Source organism: Leuciscus leuciscus (genome assembly GCF_965113295.1).
Source record: "Leuciscus leuciscus genome assembly, chromosome: 13".
NCBI classification, from domain to species: domain Eukaryota; kingdom Metazoa; phylum Chordata; class Actinopteri; order Cypriniformes; family Leuciscidae; genus Leuciscus; species Leuciscus leuciscus.
In genome coordinates, this window is record NC_138737.1 from 40,203,478 (window position 1) to 40,216,793 (window position 13,316).

Below are 13,316 nucleotides of genomic sequence, written 5' to 3' on the forward strand. Positions count from 1 at the left end.
CTAAAGACCGTCTTCTCTCCGTCTACTGGTCTAATGCGGGAACATTATGGGAAGAGCGACAGCCAGACGGGATTTAAACTGTCGGCTGAAGACTCAAGTTTGGTTTGAAGATGAAAAATGTACGAAGCTCAATGTTCTCTCATCATTCCTGATTTCTAACACACACTCACAGCGTTCGGCTTTCCGTGCTCTCCGTGTTTCTCCGTCGTCTCCAGTAGTGTTCATATGTTAATAGCGTGAGCTTATTTCATCCATTAGATCGTAAGATCTGAAAAACCCATACCTTTACTCACCCATAGACCCTCCCCTCGAAGACATCAGGACAGAAGTGTTTGAAAGTGGACAGAAGAGACGGATTAAAACACCAGGTGTAAACGGGAGTGTGTTTCCCTCGTCTACTTGTGATCCGATCGATTAAAGCGCATCTTTATACCAGCTGTAAACAAACTCAGTCCTGTGAAAAGATACAATTTCTCTATTTGATGAACTTATTCATATAGGCAATTAATTTAGGCTTTTATATACATATGATCAACAAATATTTAGCTTGTACTTTTTCTCACTCAGACTTCTGTGCTCAACATACCTTAGATGTTAATGATGACCGAATTTCACTTTCCCCCAAAAAATCGTATCATAGTAATGCAAAAACATTTCTCGTTACTCATTATTCTCATTACTGTAATGTCTTTATTGTTGGTGAAATATGACCAGGTTTGGCCAGATTCACTGTATTAGAAGAGCATTCACCCAGTTCTGCCCCTGAATCTGCTGGTGTTCATGATGTGAGATGTGTGTTGTGTTGTGTTGTGTTGTGTTGTGTTGTCAGTACTGTGAGACTCTGGAGGTGATGTGTGTTGTGTTGTGTTGTGTTGTGTTGTGTTGTGTTGTGTTGTGTTGTGTTGTGTTGTGTTGTGTTGTCAGTACTGTGAGAGTCTGGAGGTGATGTGTGTTGTGTTGTGTTGTGTTGTGTTGTGTTGTGTTGTGTTGTGTTGTGTTGTGTTGTCAGTACTGTGAGAGTCTGGAGGTGATGTGTGTTGTGTTGTGTTGTGTTGTGTTGTGTTGTGTTGTGTTGTGTTGTGTTGTGTTGTGTTGTGTTGTGTTGTGTTGTGTTGTCAGTACTGTGAGAGTCTGGAGGTGATGTGTGTTGTGTTGTGTTGTGTTGTGTTGTGTTGTGTTGTGTTGTGTTGTGTTGTGTTGTGTTGTGTTGTGTTGTGTTGTCAGTACTGTGAGACTCTGGAGGTGATGTGTGTTGTGTTGTGTTGTGTTGTCAGTACTGTGAGACTCTGGAGGTGATGTGTGTTGTGTTGTGTTGTCAGTACTGTGAGACTCTGGAGGTGAGCTGCCGTCAGATGACACTGGAGATCTCACTGTGTGCTGAAGCGGTCAGTCCCGTCCTCTCCTGCTCACATGAAGGACACATTCACTTCGACTGCGTTCCTGCAAACGAGAGCGCCTCGCAAGTGTTCAGGGTATCAACTCTACATTTCTCTTTGGCTTTTAATGTTGTTTATGACAAACCATGTGTAAATTCATAAGTCGACAGCATTGCTGAGTGTTTCCTCCTTAAAACTGCAGTGAACCAAAGACAGTCTCAAACACACGCTTTGAAATCGCTGGTGTTTCTGACATCACAAACTACCTTGTAACCAATCAGATCAACGTGTGAATTGACAAAAAAAAAATTTTGCTTCAAACAAGAAAAAATATCTGCCGATGGAGTAAGAAAAATAAACTTAATTCAAAGAAAAATGAAATAGTTTTTCTGACCCCAGTGACTGATTTTTTTTTTTCTTGTTTTAAGCAAAAACACACATAATTTTCAGTATCTTCATTCTTCAGTATCAAGAAGCATTCTGCTTCTTCAGTAAATGTATCTTGATTTAAGAATTTTTAGATGCTTGTAATGAAAAATAAGACAAAAATACTAAATAAGAAAATAATTTTTTTCAGGGTGCATAATGTACACACCTGTTAACTGAAGAAACATGTACAGTTATCAAATTATACTTCAAGTTATACTAAGTTGACAAAAAACATTACCTTTAAGTGTACAAAAGCTTGTCACTGTATCTTAAAACTGACATCTTTGTACCTTATTTACCCCTAAAAGTCTGATAGTAGTGCCTTTAAGGTATATATTACTACACTAAGGTACTAATATACACCTTTTTGGGGGTAGATCTGGTTCAAAATTGGGCCTTTAAAGGTACTACCCTGCTAAAGGGACTATTTTTTTTTATATTTTCTGACTGTATGGGATAAATAATGTCATGTTCCTGCTGCAGTTCAACACTAGAGGTCACTGTCACCTTAGGATCAGTTCTGTCCACTGTGTTTCTGTGCAGTTTCACATGCTGTTTCTTGTTTTGTAATGTGTTCCTTGTTTTATTCTACCTGGAGAATAAGAGATCAGGCGTGTAAAATCCCCAGTCACCACTGTAACCTCCAGCAAAACTGTACTCTACTGTAAGAGCGATCAGAGCGAGTGAGATAACCTGTCTAGCTGATGCAAAGCTGTTCTTATTGCTGTACACTACTGTTCAAAAGAAAAGAATAGCTAAGCTGAATTCTCAGCATCATTACTGTACATTACTCATTTATATAATGTGATATAAATGAGCTGATGTGTTGTGTGTGTTCAGCTGCAGAACGCCTCCTCGCTGGACGTGCGCTTCAGTGTGACGTTAGAAAGCGAGAGGATTCTGTTGCTCATGGACTCCACTGAACGTCTGGGTGAGTTACACACACATCTGGGTGATTACACACACGTCTGGGTGAGTTACACACACGTCTGGGTGAGTTACACGCACGTCTGGGTGAGTTACACGCACGTCTGGGTGAGTTACACGCACATCTGGGTGATTACACGCACGTCTGGGTGAGTTACACGCGCGTCTGGGTGAGTTACACGCGCGTCTGGGTGAGTTACACGCGCGTCTGGGTGAGTTACACGTGCGTCTTGGTGAGTTACACGCGCTTCTGGTTGAGTTACACGCACGTCTGGGTGAGTTACACGCGCTTCTGGTTGAGTTACACGCACGTCTGGGTGAGTTACACGCACGTATGGGTGAGTTACACGCACGTCTGGGTGAGTTACACGCACGTCTGGGTGAGTTGCACGCGTGTCTGGGTGAGTAACGCGTGTCTGGGTGAGTTACACGCGCTTCTGGTTGAGTTACACGCACGTCTGGGTGAGTTACACGCGCTTCTGTTTGAGTTACACGCACGTCTGGGTGAGTAACACGCGCGTCTGGGTGAGTTACACGCGCGTCTGGTTGAGTTACACGCGCGTCTGGGTGAGTTACACGCGCTTCTGGTTGAGTTACACGCACGTCTGAGTGAGTTACACGCGCTTCTGGTTGAGTTACACGCACGTCTGGGTGAGTTACACGCGCGTCTGGGTGAGTTACACGCGCTTCTGGTTGAGTTACACGCACGTCTGGGTGATTACACGCACGTCTGGGTGATTACACGCACGTCTGGGTGAGTAACACGCGTGTCTGGGTGAGTTACACGCGCTTCTGGTTGAGTTACACGCACGTCTGGGTGAGTTACACGCGCGTCTGGGTGAGTTGCACGCACGTCTGGGTGAGTTACACGCGCGTCTGGGTGAGTTACACGCACGTCTGGGTGAGTTACACGCACGTCTGGGTGAGTTACACGCGCGTCTGGGTGAGTTACACGCGCGTCTGGGTGAGTTACACGCGCGTCTGGGTGAGTTACACGCACGTCTGGGTGAGTTGCACGCATGTCTGGGTGAGTTACACGCGCGTCTGGGTGAGTTACACGCGCGTCTGGGTGAGTTACACGCACGTCTGGGTGAGTTACACGCACGTCTGGGTGAGTTACACGCGCGTCTGGGTGAGTTGCACGCGCGTCTGGGTGAGTTGCACGCACGTCTGGGTGAGTTACACGCGCGTCTGGTTGAGTTACACACACGTCTGGGTGACTTACACACACTTCACAAGCATGTGACTGCACATTCTGCCCAGAATACACACGTCTTTTAGAGGAAGGTTCACCTAAAAACTGACATCAATCATTCAATCAACCTGTTCAACTTTCTGTCTTCTGTGCAGCACAAAAGGGAATGTCTGGCAGAATTTTGACTCTTCTCTATTTAATTCAAGCCAAAGATTAGGAAAGTCAAGCTCCCAAAAAAAAAAACTTCAAGTCTCTTCCCAGCTAATGGAACATTCTCCAAAAGTTATGAACAAACACTCTTCCAGTAACATTAATAGAATGTTTGCTCAGAGTTATCTGCTCTTTATCAATGTTCTCAGAATGCTAATAACATTTGCAGAATGATAAAATGGAATGTTCCCTTAACATTCATATAGCTGAGGAAAAACATTTTTAAAACATAATGACAAAATGTTCATGGAACATTTTCATAACTTGATGGCAACGTTAGCAAAATGTTCTTAGAATATATTTTTGTTAGCTGGATAACAGTTGTCCGTATGACTCATGCCTTGTATTATGTATTATATGTGTATATATACAGCTGTATTTTTATTAACAAACATTCACAAAGATGAACAAATATATTGCTCATGGTTAGTTCATGCTAGATAATACATGAACTAATGTTAACTAATGAACCTTATTGTAAAGTGTTACCAGGACTCTTATCAACTTTAACATGAACTGCTCATTTACTGGCGGATACTGTACCTGTCAACAGTTTGGAAACATTGCAAATATTTAGTCCAAAATACAGCGAAAACTGTGAAATATTATTACAATGTAAAATAGGATCATGTGACACTGAAGACTGGAGTAATGATGCTGAAAATTCAGCTTTGATCACAGGAATAAATTACACTTTACTGTATATTCACATAGAAAACAGATGATTTACACTGTAATAATATTTAACAATATTGCTGTTTTTACTGCATTTTTGGTCAAATAAATACAGCCTTGGTGAGCAGAAGAGACTTCTTTTAAAAACAATTTATTTTTAATGTTTTCACATTTTTGACAGGTGTTGTACAGTGATGTCATCTTCACCCTTTATTTAAATATTGTAAGCATATTTCATAGTTGAACTTGGAGTCAATTGTTTTATTTGTAAAAATGCTAAGAAACATGCCAGATTGTGCAGACAAGCTGAAATTATGAACACAAAACAAGAAAGAAATATGAATAACTGATTATGTTGTTGTCAATGAATGCTTTTTCCTGTGAGATTTTTTTTTTTCTGTGCTTTTTTTTTTTTTTTTTTTTTTTTTGCATAGTAAAATAAAACCTGTAATAAAAAAGCTGTAGTTTGCCTTTTTTCGACTAATAATTGTGTCAATTGTATCTTTCAACACATTTAAAATATTTTAAAAAATATTAAATATTTTCCTCATATTTTGATGGTTTGATCGAACGTGCAGGCTCATTAAAAAAAAGATGAAATATCTTCTACTTTTGGCCACTACTGTACATGACGTTAATGTCCTCATGTGTCCGTTGTTCCTCTCAGGTCCTCAGAACCACAGCGGCTTGAGTGTGTTCAGTGTGTGTCCATCAGGTGGCGCTGTTCCTCCTGCTGCTGCTGCTGACATTACTGTGACCTTTCACCCCGATCACCAGAGTCTGCATTACAGAGACCTTCTCACAGTCCAACTCATCAACAAAGTTAGACATCTTCATCTCCACACCAATGCAATACACTACAGTCAGGATAGCACACTTTATTGAATGCAAAAAGTTTTATATTATATATATGTGTGTATATATATATATATTCTACATTAGTTAAATATTTTTACTGGGAAACTATCACATGCATAAAACAAGATAAATTTGCCACTTGAAATTATTTTACTTACTCTATTGGCAATTTTTAATGGCTTAAAGCTAAAACCCCTTTTGTTAGATTAATGCAAGAAATGTTGCTAATATGCATATTAAAATATGCAGTAACACTTTACAATAAGGTCTCATTTGTTGACATTAGTTAATGCATTACCTGACATGAACTAACAATATATTCTCCCAGCCCTTATTTATCTTTGTTAATGTTAGTTATAGATCTAATTCATTGTTCATAGTTTGTTCATGTTATTTCACAGTGCATTACAGTTGTTGACACATGCAACTTTGGATTTAAAAAATGTATTAGTAAATGTTCAAATTACCACTGACCAAGATGAATAAATGCTTAAATGAAAAGGTATTTTTCATTGTTAGTTCTTGTTCACTAGCTGATATTAATAAATGAAACCTTATTGCAGAGTGTTACCAAATATGCACATTTGGCTAGTGGTGGATGTTCATTTCCCTCCCTGTTGACAATATAATTATGGAATATGATTTTTAACCCTCGGATGTTGTTTTGTCATTTTACACCAATTTCTTTTATTTTTTAAAATTGCTACTTCATCGGAACGGTACAAAACTGTTACTTGTTTAGTGGCAGTCGCTATGTGACCAAAAAAAATTAATAAATCGTGGACTTGATTAGAAAAACTAAATAGTCACAAAAAAAGTTACACTTGTGTTGTTCGCGGTCAGAAGTGACTGCCATAGAAAATACAAAAAACATGCAAAAAGTCATCAATTTTTGGGAGTACAATCTACAAATCAGCCACGATGCAGAAAAAAGCACACATCAGTGAAGGGTGACAGTGTAAAATACACACACTCCACACAATACACCAATACTGAGTCAGGATGAAAACAGATCACACACAGATTGATTACGAGAAAGAATTCCTCTTTTTATTGAATTTTGATGTATGTAACAAATCTCTGTTCAGGTTTGACTAGTAAAATGAATGGAAAAACTGACACTTCAAATCAACATTTCAAACAATTAATGTCTAAACCTTGACAAAATGTAGTCTTTAAAAATGTCTAAATGTACATCCACAGCCAGCTTCTGTGCTCTCCTCAGCTGTGGGTCGCTTCGGATAAAAGCGTCTGCGAAATGATTAAATGTAAATGTAAAAGTAAGGATTTGCAAGCCTCTTTATATAGAGCTATATAGGAATCTAGTGGTTACACCACAACATTACACAAGATTTTTTTTTTTTTTACTTACAATCTGCCTTCAAAAATGGGATTTTAAAGGCATTGTCTCTATTTTAACATGAAATAGAGCTTTAATTGAAAATGAATGATAAAAAAATGTATTGTGTTATTTTCAAGGGGGAAAATGATTATAAATATTGCATTAATATTCATTAGTAACATACAATTCTCTCAAAATACAAAATAAAAAAAATTATTGAACAAAAATATATTATTGATATATTGATTTTACTGAAAATAAAAATGTCAGGAGTTCGGTGACTCTTGACCGTGAACAACACTAACTCGCTCCCAGATGAACAGCACCAGAGGGTTAAAGCCTGTGTCGTTCATACACAGCAGTTCTGATGTCTGGACAGAAATAATGTGTGTTTGTGAATGTGCTGATAGCAAACGGTGTGTGTGCTGGAGCTCAGAGGCTCTTCATGTACAGACTACATGTTTGTCAGTGGAGGGGATCCAGTAGACATCTGTTCTGAAGCACTCGTCCCATCACATATATACTCATCAGGACATCGAGGTACTGCGCTCTGTCTTACTGTAGTCATGCTCAGGCTGTGTTTCCTTCTGCAACCCTTCTAACTCCATTTAACATGTTGAACTTGTGTAAAACCTACTTGTGTACTTTCTGCATAGTGTTATGTATTCAGACTTTTGAGTCTGGTCCGCATTCCTGCTTTACATACCTGTCAGAAATCAATTTGTATCAAAATTAAGGCCAAAAAAGTCTTAAATATCTTAATTGGTATAAGAGAAGTCTTAATTATTAATCATTAGAAGTCTCAGGTTTCCCAAACACTCTCCTCTTCTCTCATTGGTTAGACATTCAGCTGATCCTTGCCCAAACTCACACCATTGGTCGAAACACAAAAAGCACTTTTTTGAGCTGTTATCCCTGATTTCCGTGTCTTTGTCATTCTTCCACAAACCTACACGTTGTGTAGACAGCAAGAGTTTGCTGCTGACTTTTGTGAGTGACTATGAAGAGGGCAGAGCGATCGCAGTCACACGCAAACTCCACGTGGGATGTGTCGTCGGCTCCAAACCGCCCGCTAAAAAAGTAAGTGAACAGTTCATCTGAAGACATAAGGTGCGTCCCAGATCACACACTTGTTCACTATTCTACGCCATTTTGTAGTATAAATAGTGCATGTGATCACACTGAAAATTCCCAAAAGAAAAAGTGCACTTTAAATACCTGGATGATGATGCTCTTATTTAATGTGTAAAGTGTAGAACTTTGGACTTCATGCACTCGACTGTCACCGCTTTAAAGGGTTAGTTCACCCAAACATGAAACTTCTGTCTGTAATCACTCGCCCTCATGTTGTTCCAACCCCGTAAGACCTTTGTTCATCTTCAGAACACAAATTAAGATATTTTTTATGAAATCTGAGAGCTGGCTCACTCCTCCATTGGCTTCTCTGTTATTGAAACTTGCCGGGCCAGAAAGTTAGTAAAGACATCGTTAAAATAGTCCAAGTGACTACAGTGGCTCAACCTTAAGTTCACGTAGTGTAACAGCGCAGCGCTTCTGGGTTGTATGTCATAACGTAGGCTCACTATTGGCCAGCATCACACACATGACCAGCGTCGGCCAATAGTGAGCCTCCGTTCTGACATACAACCCAGAATTGTATTTTTTGGGTGAACTAACCCTTTAAAGGGATAGTTCACTTTGAAATTAAATTTTGGTATGTTTTAGCTTACCTCAAGGGCATCCAAGATGTAGGTGTCTTTTTTTCCGCAGTAGTTTCAATTTTGATATTTTTAGGTCAAACCGTTCTTGTCTGTCAGTCATATAATGCAGGTCTATGGTCACTGTCTCAAAGAGCATGCACAGAGTCCAAATTAAAACAATTCCCCATCGTCCAAATTAAACAATTCCCCATCGTAAGTACACATTGATGGCCTAAGACACGAAACGAGCGGTTTGTGTGAGAAAACGAACAGTATTTATATTGTTTTTACCTGCGAAACCGTAGCCAATGCGACATCTAGTGTATATATCTATACCCGCCCGCGCTCTCAGATCATTTGGACGCAGCTGTGTTCAAGAGGTAAAAACTATATAAATACTGTTCGTTTTCTCACACAAACCGCTCGTTTCGTGTCTTAGGCCATCAATGTGTACTTACGATGGGGAATTGTTTAATTTGGACGACGGGGAATTGTTTAATTTGGACTCTGTGCATGCTGTTTGAGATAGTGACCATAGACCTGCATTATATGACTGACAGGTTTGACCTAAAAATATAAAAATTGAAACTACTGCGGAAAAAAAGACACCTACATCTTGGATGCCCTTGAGGTAAGCTAAAACATACAAGTGTGTAGTGCGCAGTGTATAGTGTGTAGTGCGCAGTGTGTAGTGCGTAGTGTTTAGGGCGCAGTGTATAGTGTGTAGTGCGCAGTGTGTAGTGCGTAGTGTATAGGGCGCAGTGTATAGTGCGCAGTGTATAGTGCGCAGTGTGTAGTGCGCAGTGTGTAGTGCGCAGTGTGTAGTGCGCAGTGTGTAGTGCGTAGTGTGTAGTGCGCAGTGTGTAGTGCGCAGTGTGTAGTGCGCAGTGTGTAGTGCGCAGTGTGTAGTGCGTAGTGTATAGGGCGTAGTGCGCAGTGTGTAGTGCGTAGTGTGTAGTGCGCAGTGTGTAGTGCGCAGTGTGTAGTGCGCAGTGTGTAGTGCGCAGTGTGTAGTGCGCAGTGTGTAGTGCGCAGTGTATAGTGCGCAGTGTATAGTGCGCAGTGTGTAGTGCGCAGTGTGTAGTGCGCAGTGTGTAGTGCGCAGTGTGTAGTGTGCAGTGTGTAGTGCGCAGTGTGTAGTGCGTAGTGTGTAGTGCGCAGTGTGTAGTGCGCAGTGTGTAGTGAGTAGTGTGTAGTGCGCAGTGTGTAGTGTGAAGTGCGCAGTGTGTAGTGCGCAGTGTGTAGTGCGTAGTGTATAGGGCGCAGTGTGTAGTGCGCAGTGTGTAGTGCGTAGTGTATAGTGCGCAGTGTATAGTGCGCAGTGTGTAGTGCGCAGTGTATAGTGTGTAGTGCGCAGTGTGTAGTGCGTAGTGTATAGTGCGCAGTGTGTAGTGCGCAGTGTGTAGTGCGTAGTGTATAGGGCGCAGTGTATAGTGCGCAGTGTGTAGTGCGCAGTGTATAGTGTGTAGTGCGCAGTGTGTAGTGCGTAGTGTATAGGGCGCAGTGTATAGTGTGTAGTGCGCAGTGTGTAGTGCGTAGTGTATAGGGCGCAGTGTATAGTGCGCAGTGTATAGTGCGCAGTGTGTAGTGCGCAGTGTATAGTGTGTAGTGCGCAGTGTGTAGTGCGCAGTGTATAGTGTGTAGTGCGCAGTGTGTAGTGTATAGTGCGCAGTGTGTAGTGCGCAGTGTATAGTGTGTAGTGCGCAGTGTGTAGTGCGTAGTGTATAGGGCGCAGTGTATAGTGCGTAGTGCGCAGTGTGTAGTGCGCAGTGTATAGTGCGTAGTGTATAGGGCGCAGTGTATAGTGTGTAGTGCGTAGTGTATAGGGCGCAGTGTATAGTGCGCAGTGTATAGTGTATAGTGTGTAGTGCGCAGTGTGTAGTGCGTAGTGTATAGGGCGCAGTGTATAGTGCGTAGTGTATAGGGCGCAGTGTGTAGTGCGTAGTGTATAGGGCGCAGTGTATAGTGCGTAGTGTATAGTGCGTAGTGTATAGTGCGTAGTGTATAGTGCGTAGTGTATAGTGCGTAGTGTATAGTGTGTGATCTGGGACACAGCTGTATTCCCCTGATCAGTCAGTGATCATGTCTGAAGTGGTTCCTGCTGATATCTCCTGTGTTCTGCTGTCAGACGCTGGAGTTCCTCTGGGAGAATCTCTCCGCGGTCGAGCAGCAGGGCTTCAGCGTGACGCCGGCGCAGGGAAGTGTGGATGCAGGACACCGGCGTCCCATCAGCCTCACCTGGGTGCCGTCGGCTGGTCTCGCTGTGAGTGCTGAAATCAGAAACATTCAGATAATATGAGATGATATTGTGTGTAATGTGTGCTGTCGTGTCCACTGTGGCTCTGCAGAAACAACGGCACAGCTATGGGTTTGATTCTCAGGGAATGCATGAACTGATTGATGAACTGTGTACCTTATGTATGGAAGCTTGTTTCCCGCCACAGAATAAAACATTTTAAAAGATAATTGCGACTTTTTATCTCACAATTGCGAGTTAACATCTCACAATTCTGACGTTATTTCTCAGAATGGCAAGTTATAAAGTCAGAATTGCGTGATATAATGTTAAATAAATAACACAATTCTGATATAAACTCGCAATTCTGACTTTTTTTCTCGCATTTGCGAGTTTATATCTCACAATTCTGACTTTATAACACGCAATTGCAACTTTATATTACGCAATTCTGAAATAAAAAGAATTGCGAGATGTAAACTCGCAATTGTGAGAAAAAAAGTCTGAATTGCAAGAGATCAAAAGTCACAATTACCTTTTTTATTTTTTATACTGTGGCGGAAACAAGCTTCCATACCTATGTGCAATGTACAGTTAGTCGCTTTGGATTAAAGCATCTGCCAAATGCATAAATGTAAATGCCGAATGCCTCTGACTAACCCTGGAACTACTGGCTACTTGTTACCCAAGTTTTTGGAACCGTAAGTTGAGGTTATATATTTACTCTTAAGTAAACTTACCCGGATAAGTCGCTTGACCTGCTTTCTAGAACACGCCCCAGTTTATCAATGTACTTTTTACATGAAGGCCCAGATAAACTTATGGCGAAGTTCTTTTTTATACTTCGCTTAGCGGTAAAAAGACGTTCGTAACACTTTTGCAGTGATTTACTGTTAGCGAACATCCCGACGCCGTCCACATTGCTGAGTGCGACGTTTAGATGAATATGTGAATATGTGCTGCGCTTTCCTCTCACAATACACACACAACTAACAGGCCAGCGGTGAGAAAACAGCCGTTCAGAAAGCATCTGATCATAGAGACGTGGATGTGAGATTCAGCACTCCGGTAAAGTCACGGCCCGTTTATTTATAAAGCACTTTATACAGTAGATTGCTTTAAAGCAGCAGCTTTACAGTATTAAACATGGAAAAACAGTATCAGCGTCTCTTTCAAATACAGTTACAGCTTCAGTTTCTGCTATAAAGCGGCTCTCGGTGTGTTCATGTCTTCACTCGCGTCTGTCCTCGACGGACTGAACAGAAGAAATTAATCTGAGAAGATTTACACCTCAAAGAAGGCGGAGCCTCAGAGCCACGCCCACCTATTACATCATCACCACACCGACCAATGGGTGTGTTTGAAGGTGTTTAACAGCCGGAGTGAACTTTTCCAGTAAGTTTGCTTTAGCAAGCTGTTTCAAACTCCAGAAAACTTTCATTTAGCCCTGATTTTGTTCGAAATGACGTCACACCAGTTTGTTCTTCGATTTGACTCCAGATTCCTCTAGAGTTCATCTTTGTCTGTCCTCTGACAGCAACTTTTGTGAGCTCCAGGTTTTACGTCTGATGTGTCATATTTTGTGTGAATATGTCATTAAGTAATCAAGAGTCATATGGTAATAAAGTAAGCTGTATTCCCAGAACTGGACTTGCCCTGTAGGTTACAGGATCACTGGTGTAGTTTGTGTGTTTTACCTCGATCAGTCAGAAGTGTGTGTGTGTTTGTGTGTTCCAGCCGAACGCAGTGGTTGAAGCGTGTGCTTTGCTGACCGTCAGGGGAGACGAGACCACAGTTTACCGTGTCAATCTCATGGCCCATACAGACACGAGTACAGCCACCTAGAAATGCAGTCATTATTATAATTCACTGTTACTGAACCCTGATATTTGAATCTAGTTGATCATTATTGAGTTGATATGAGTTCATGGTCTTTATATGCTGTGTGTGTGGTTCTGTGCAACAATAAATAATGATGTACAAAACATTTACACGGATGCCTTTTTTGTCAAAGGAAGAGAGTCTAAACATATCTGGCATATCCCATTACAGAAAGAGCCGATAATAATCCCTCTTTATCCACATTAGAGCACCAGTAACAGACTGAAGGAGGTCTGCAGCACATATGATGTCTGTGAGGAACACGCTCACGTTTCACTGAAGATCTTCTCACAAATCTCATTCACACTTCATCACACATCAGTTTAAACGGGTCTTTGATTATGATTTCACTGTAGTTAGTGTGTAATGTTGCTGTTTGAACACAAACAACATCTGCAAAGTTACGACGCTCAAAGTTCAAAGCAAAGGGAGATATTTGCTTTTAAAGAAATTGCTTTTTAAGGACTACAACAAACGGCTGATTGGG

General features: G+C 41.1%; 1 protein-coding gene across 12 annotated transcripts in view; it reads left to right on the plus strand.

The window, feature by feature from the left end:
- Nucleotides 1-12,935, plus strand: part of cfap74 (cilia and flagella associated protein 74) — a 60,070-nt gene extending 47,135 nt beyond the window's left edge. For 4 of the 12 annotated variants that reach the window (XM_082188668.1, XM_082188671.1, XM_082188673.1 and 1 more), the window contains exons 33-39: nt 1,320-1,472; nt 2,646-2,736; nt 5,480-5,634; nt 7,423-7,552; nt 7,977-8,092; nt 10,841-10,975; nt 12,686-12,935. In XM_082188668.1, coding sequence (XP_082044794.1) covers nt 1,320-1,472; nt 2,646-2,736; nt 5,480-5,634; nt 7,423-7,552; nt 7,977-8,092; nt 10,841-10,975; nt 12,686-12,793 — 888 coding nt within the window. In that variant the 3' untranslated portion in view covers nt 12,794-12,935. Of the gene's footprint in view, nt 1-829; nt 1,473-2,645; nt 2,737-5,479; nt 5,635-7,422; nt 7,553-7,976; nt 8,093-10,840; nt 10,976-12,685 lie in introns of those variants that run through there. The other 8 variants (XR_014211220.1, XR_014211221.1, XR_014211222.1 and 5 more) reach the window with 8 other exon arrangements.
- The last annotated feature ends 381 nt before the right edge of the window (nt 12,936-13,316 follow it).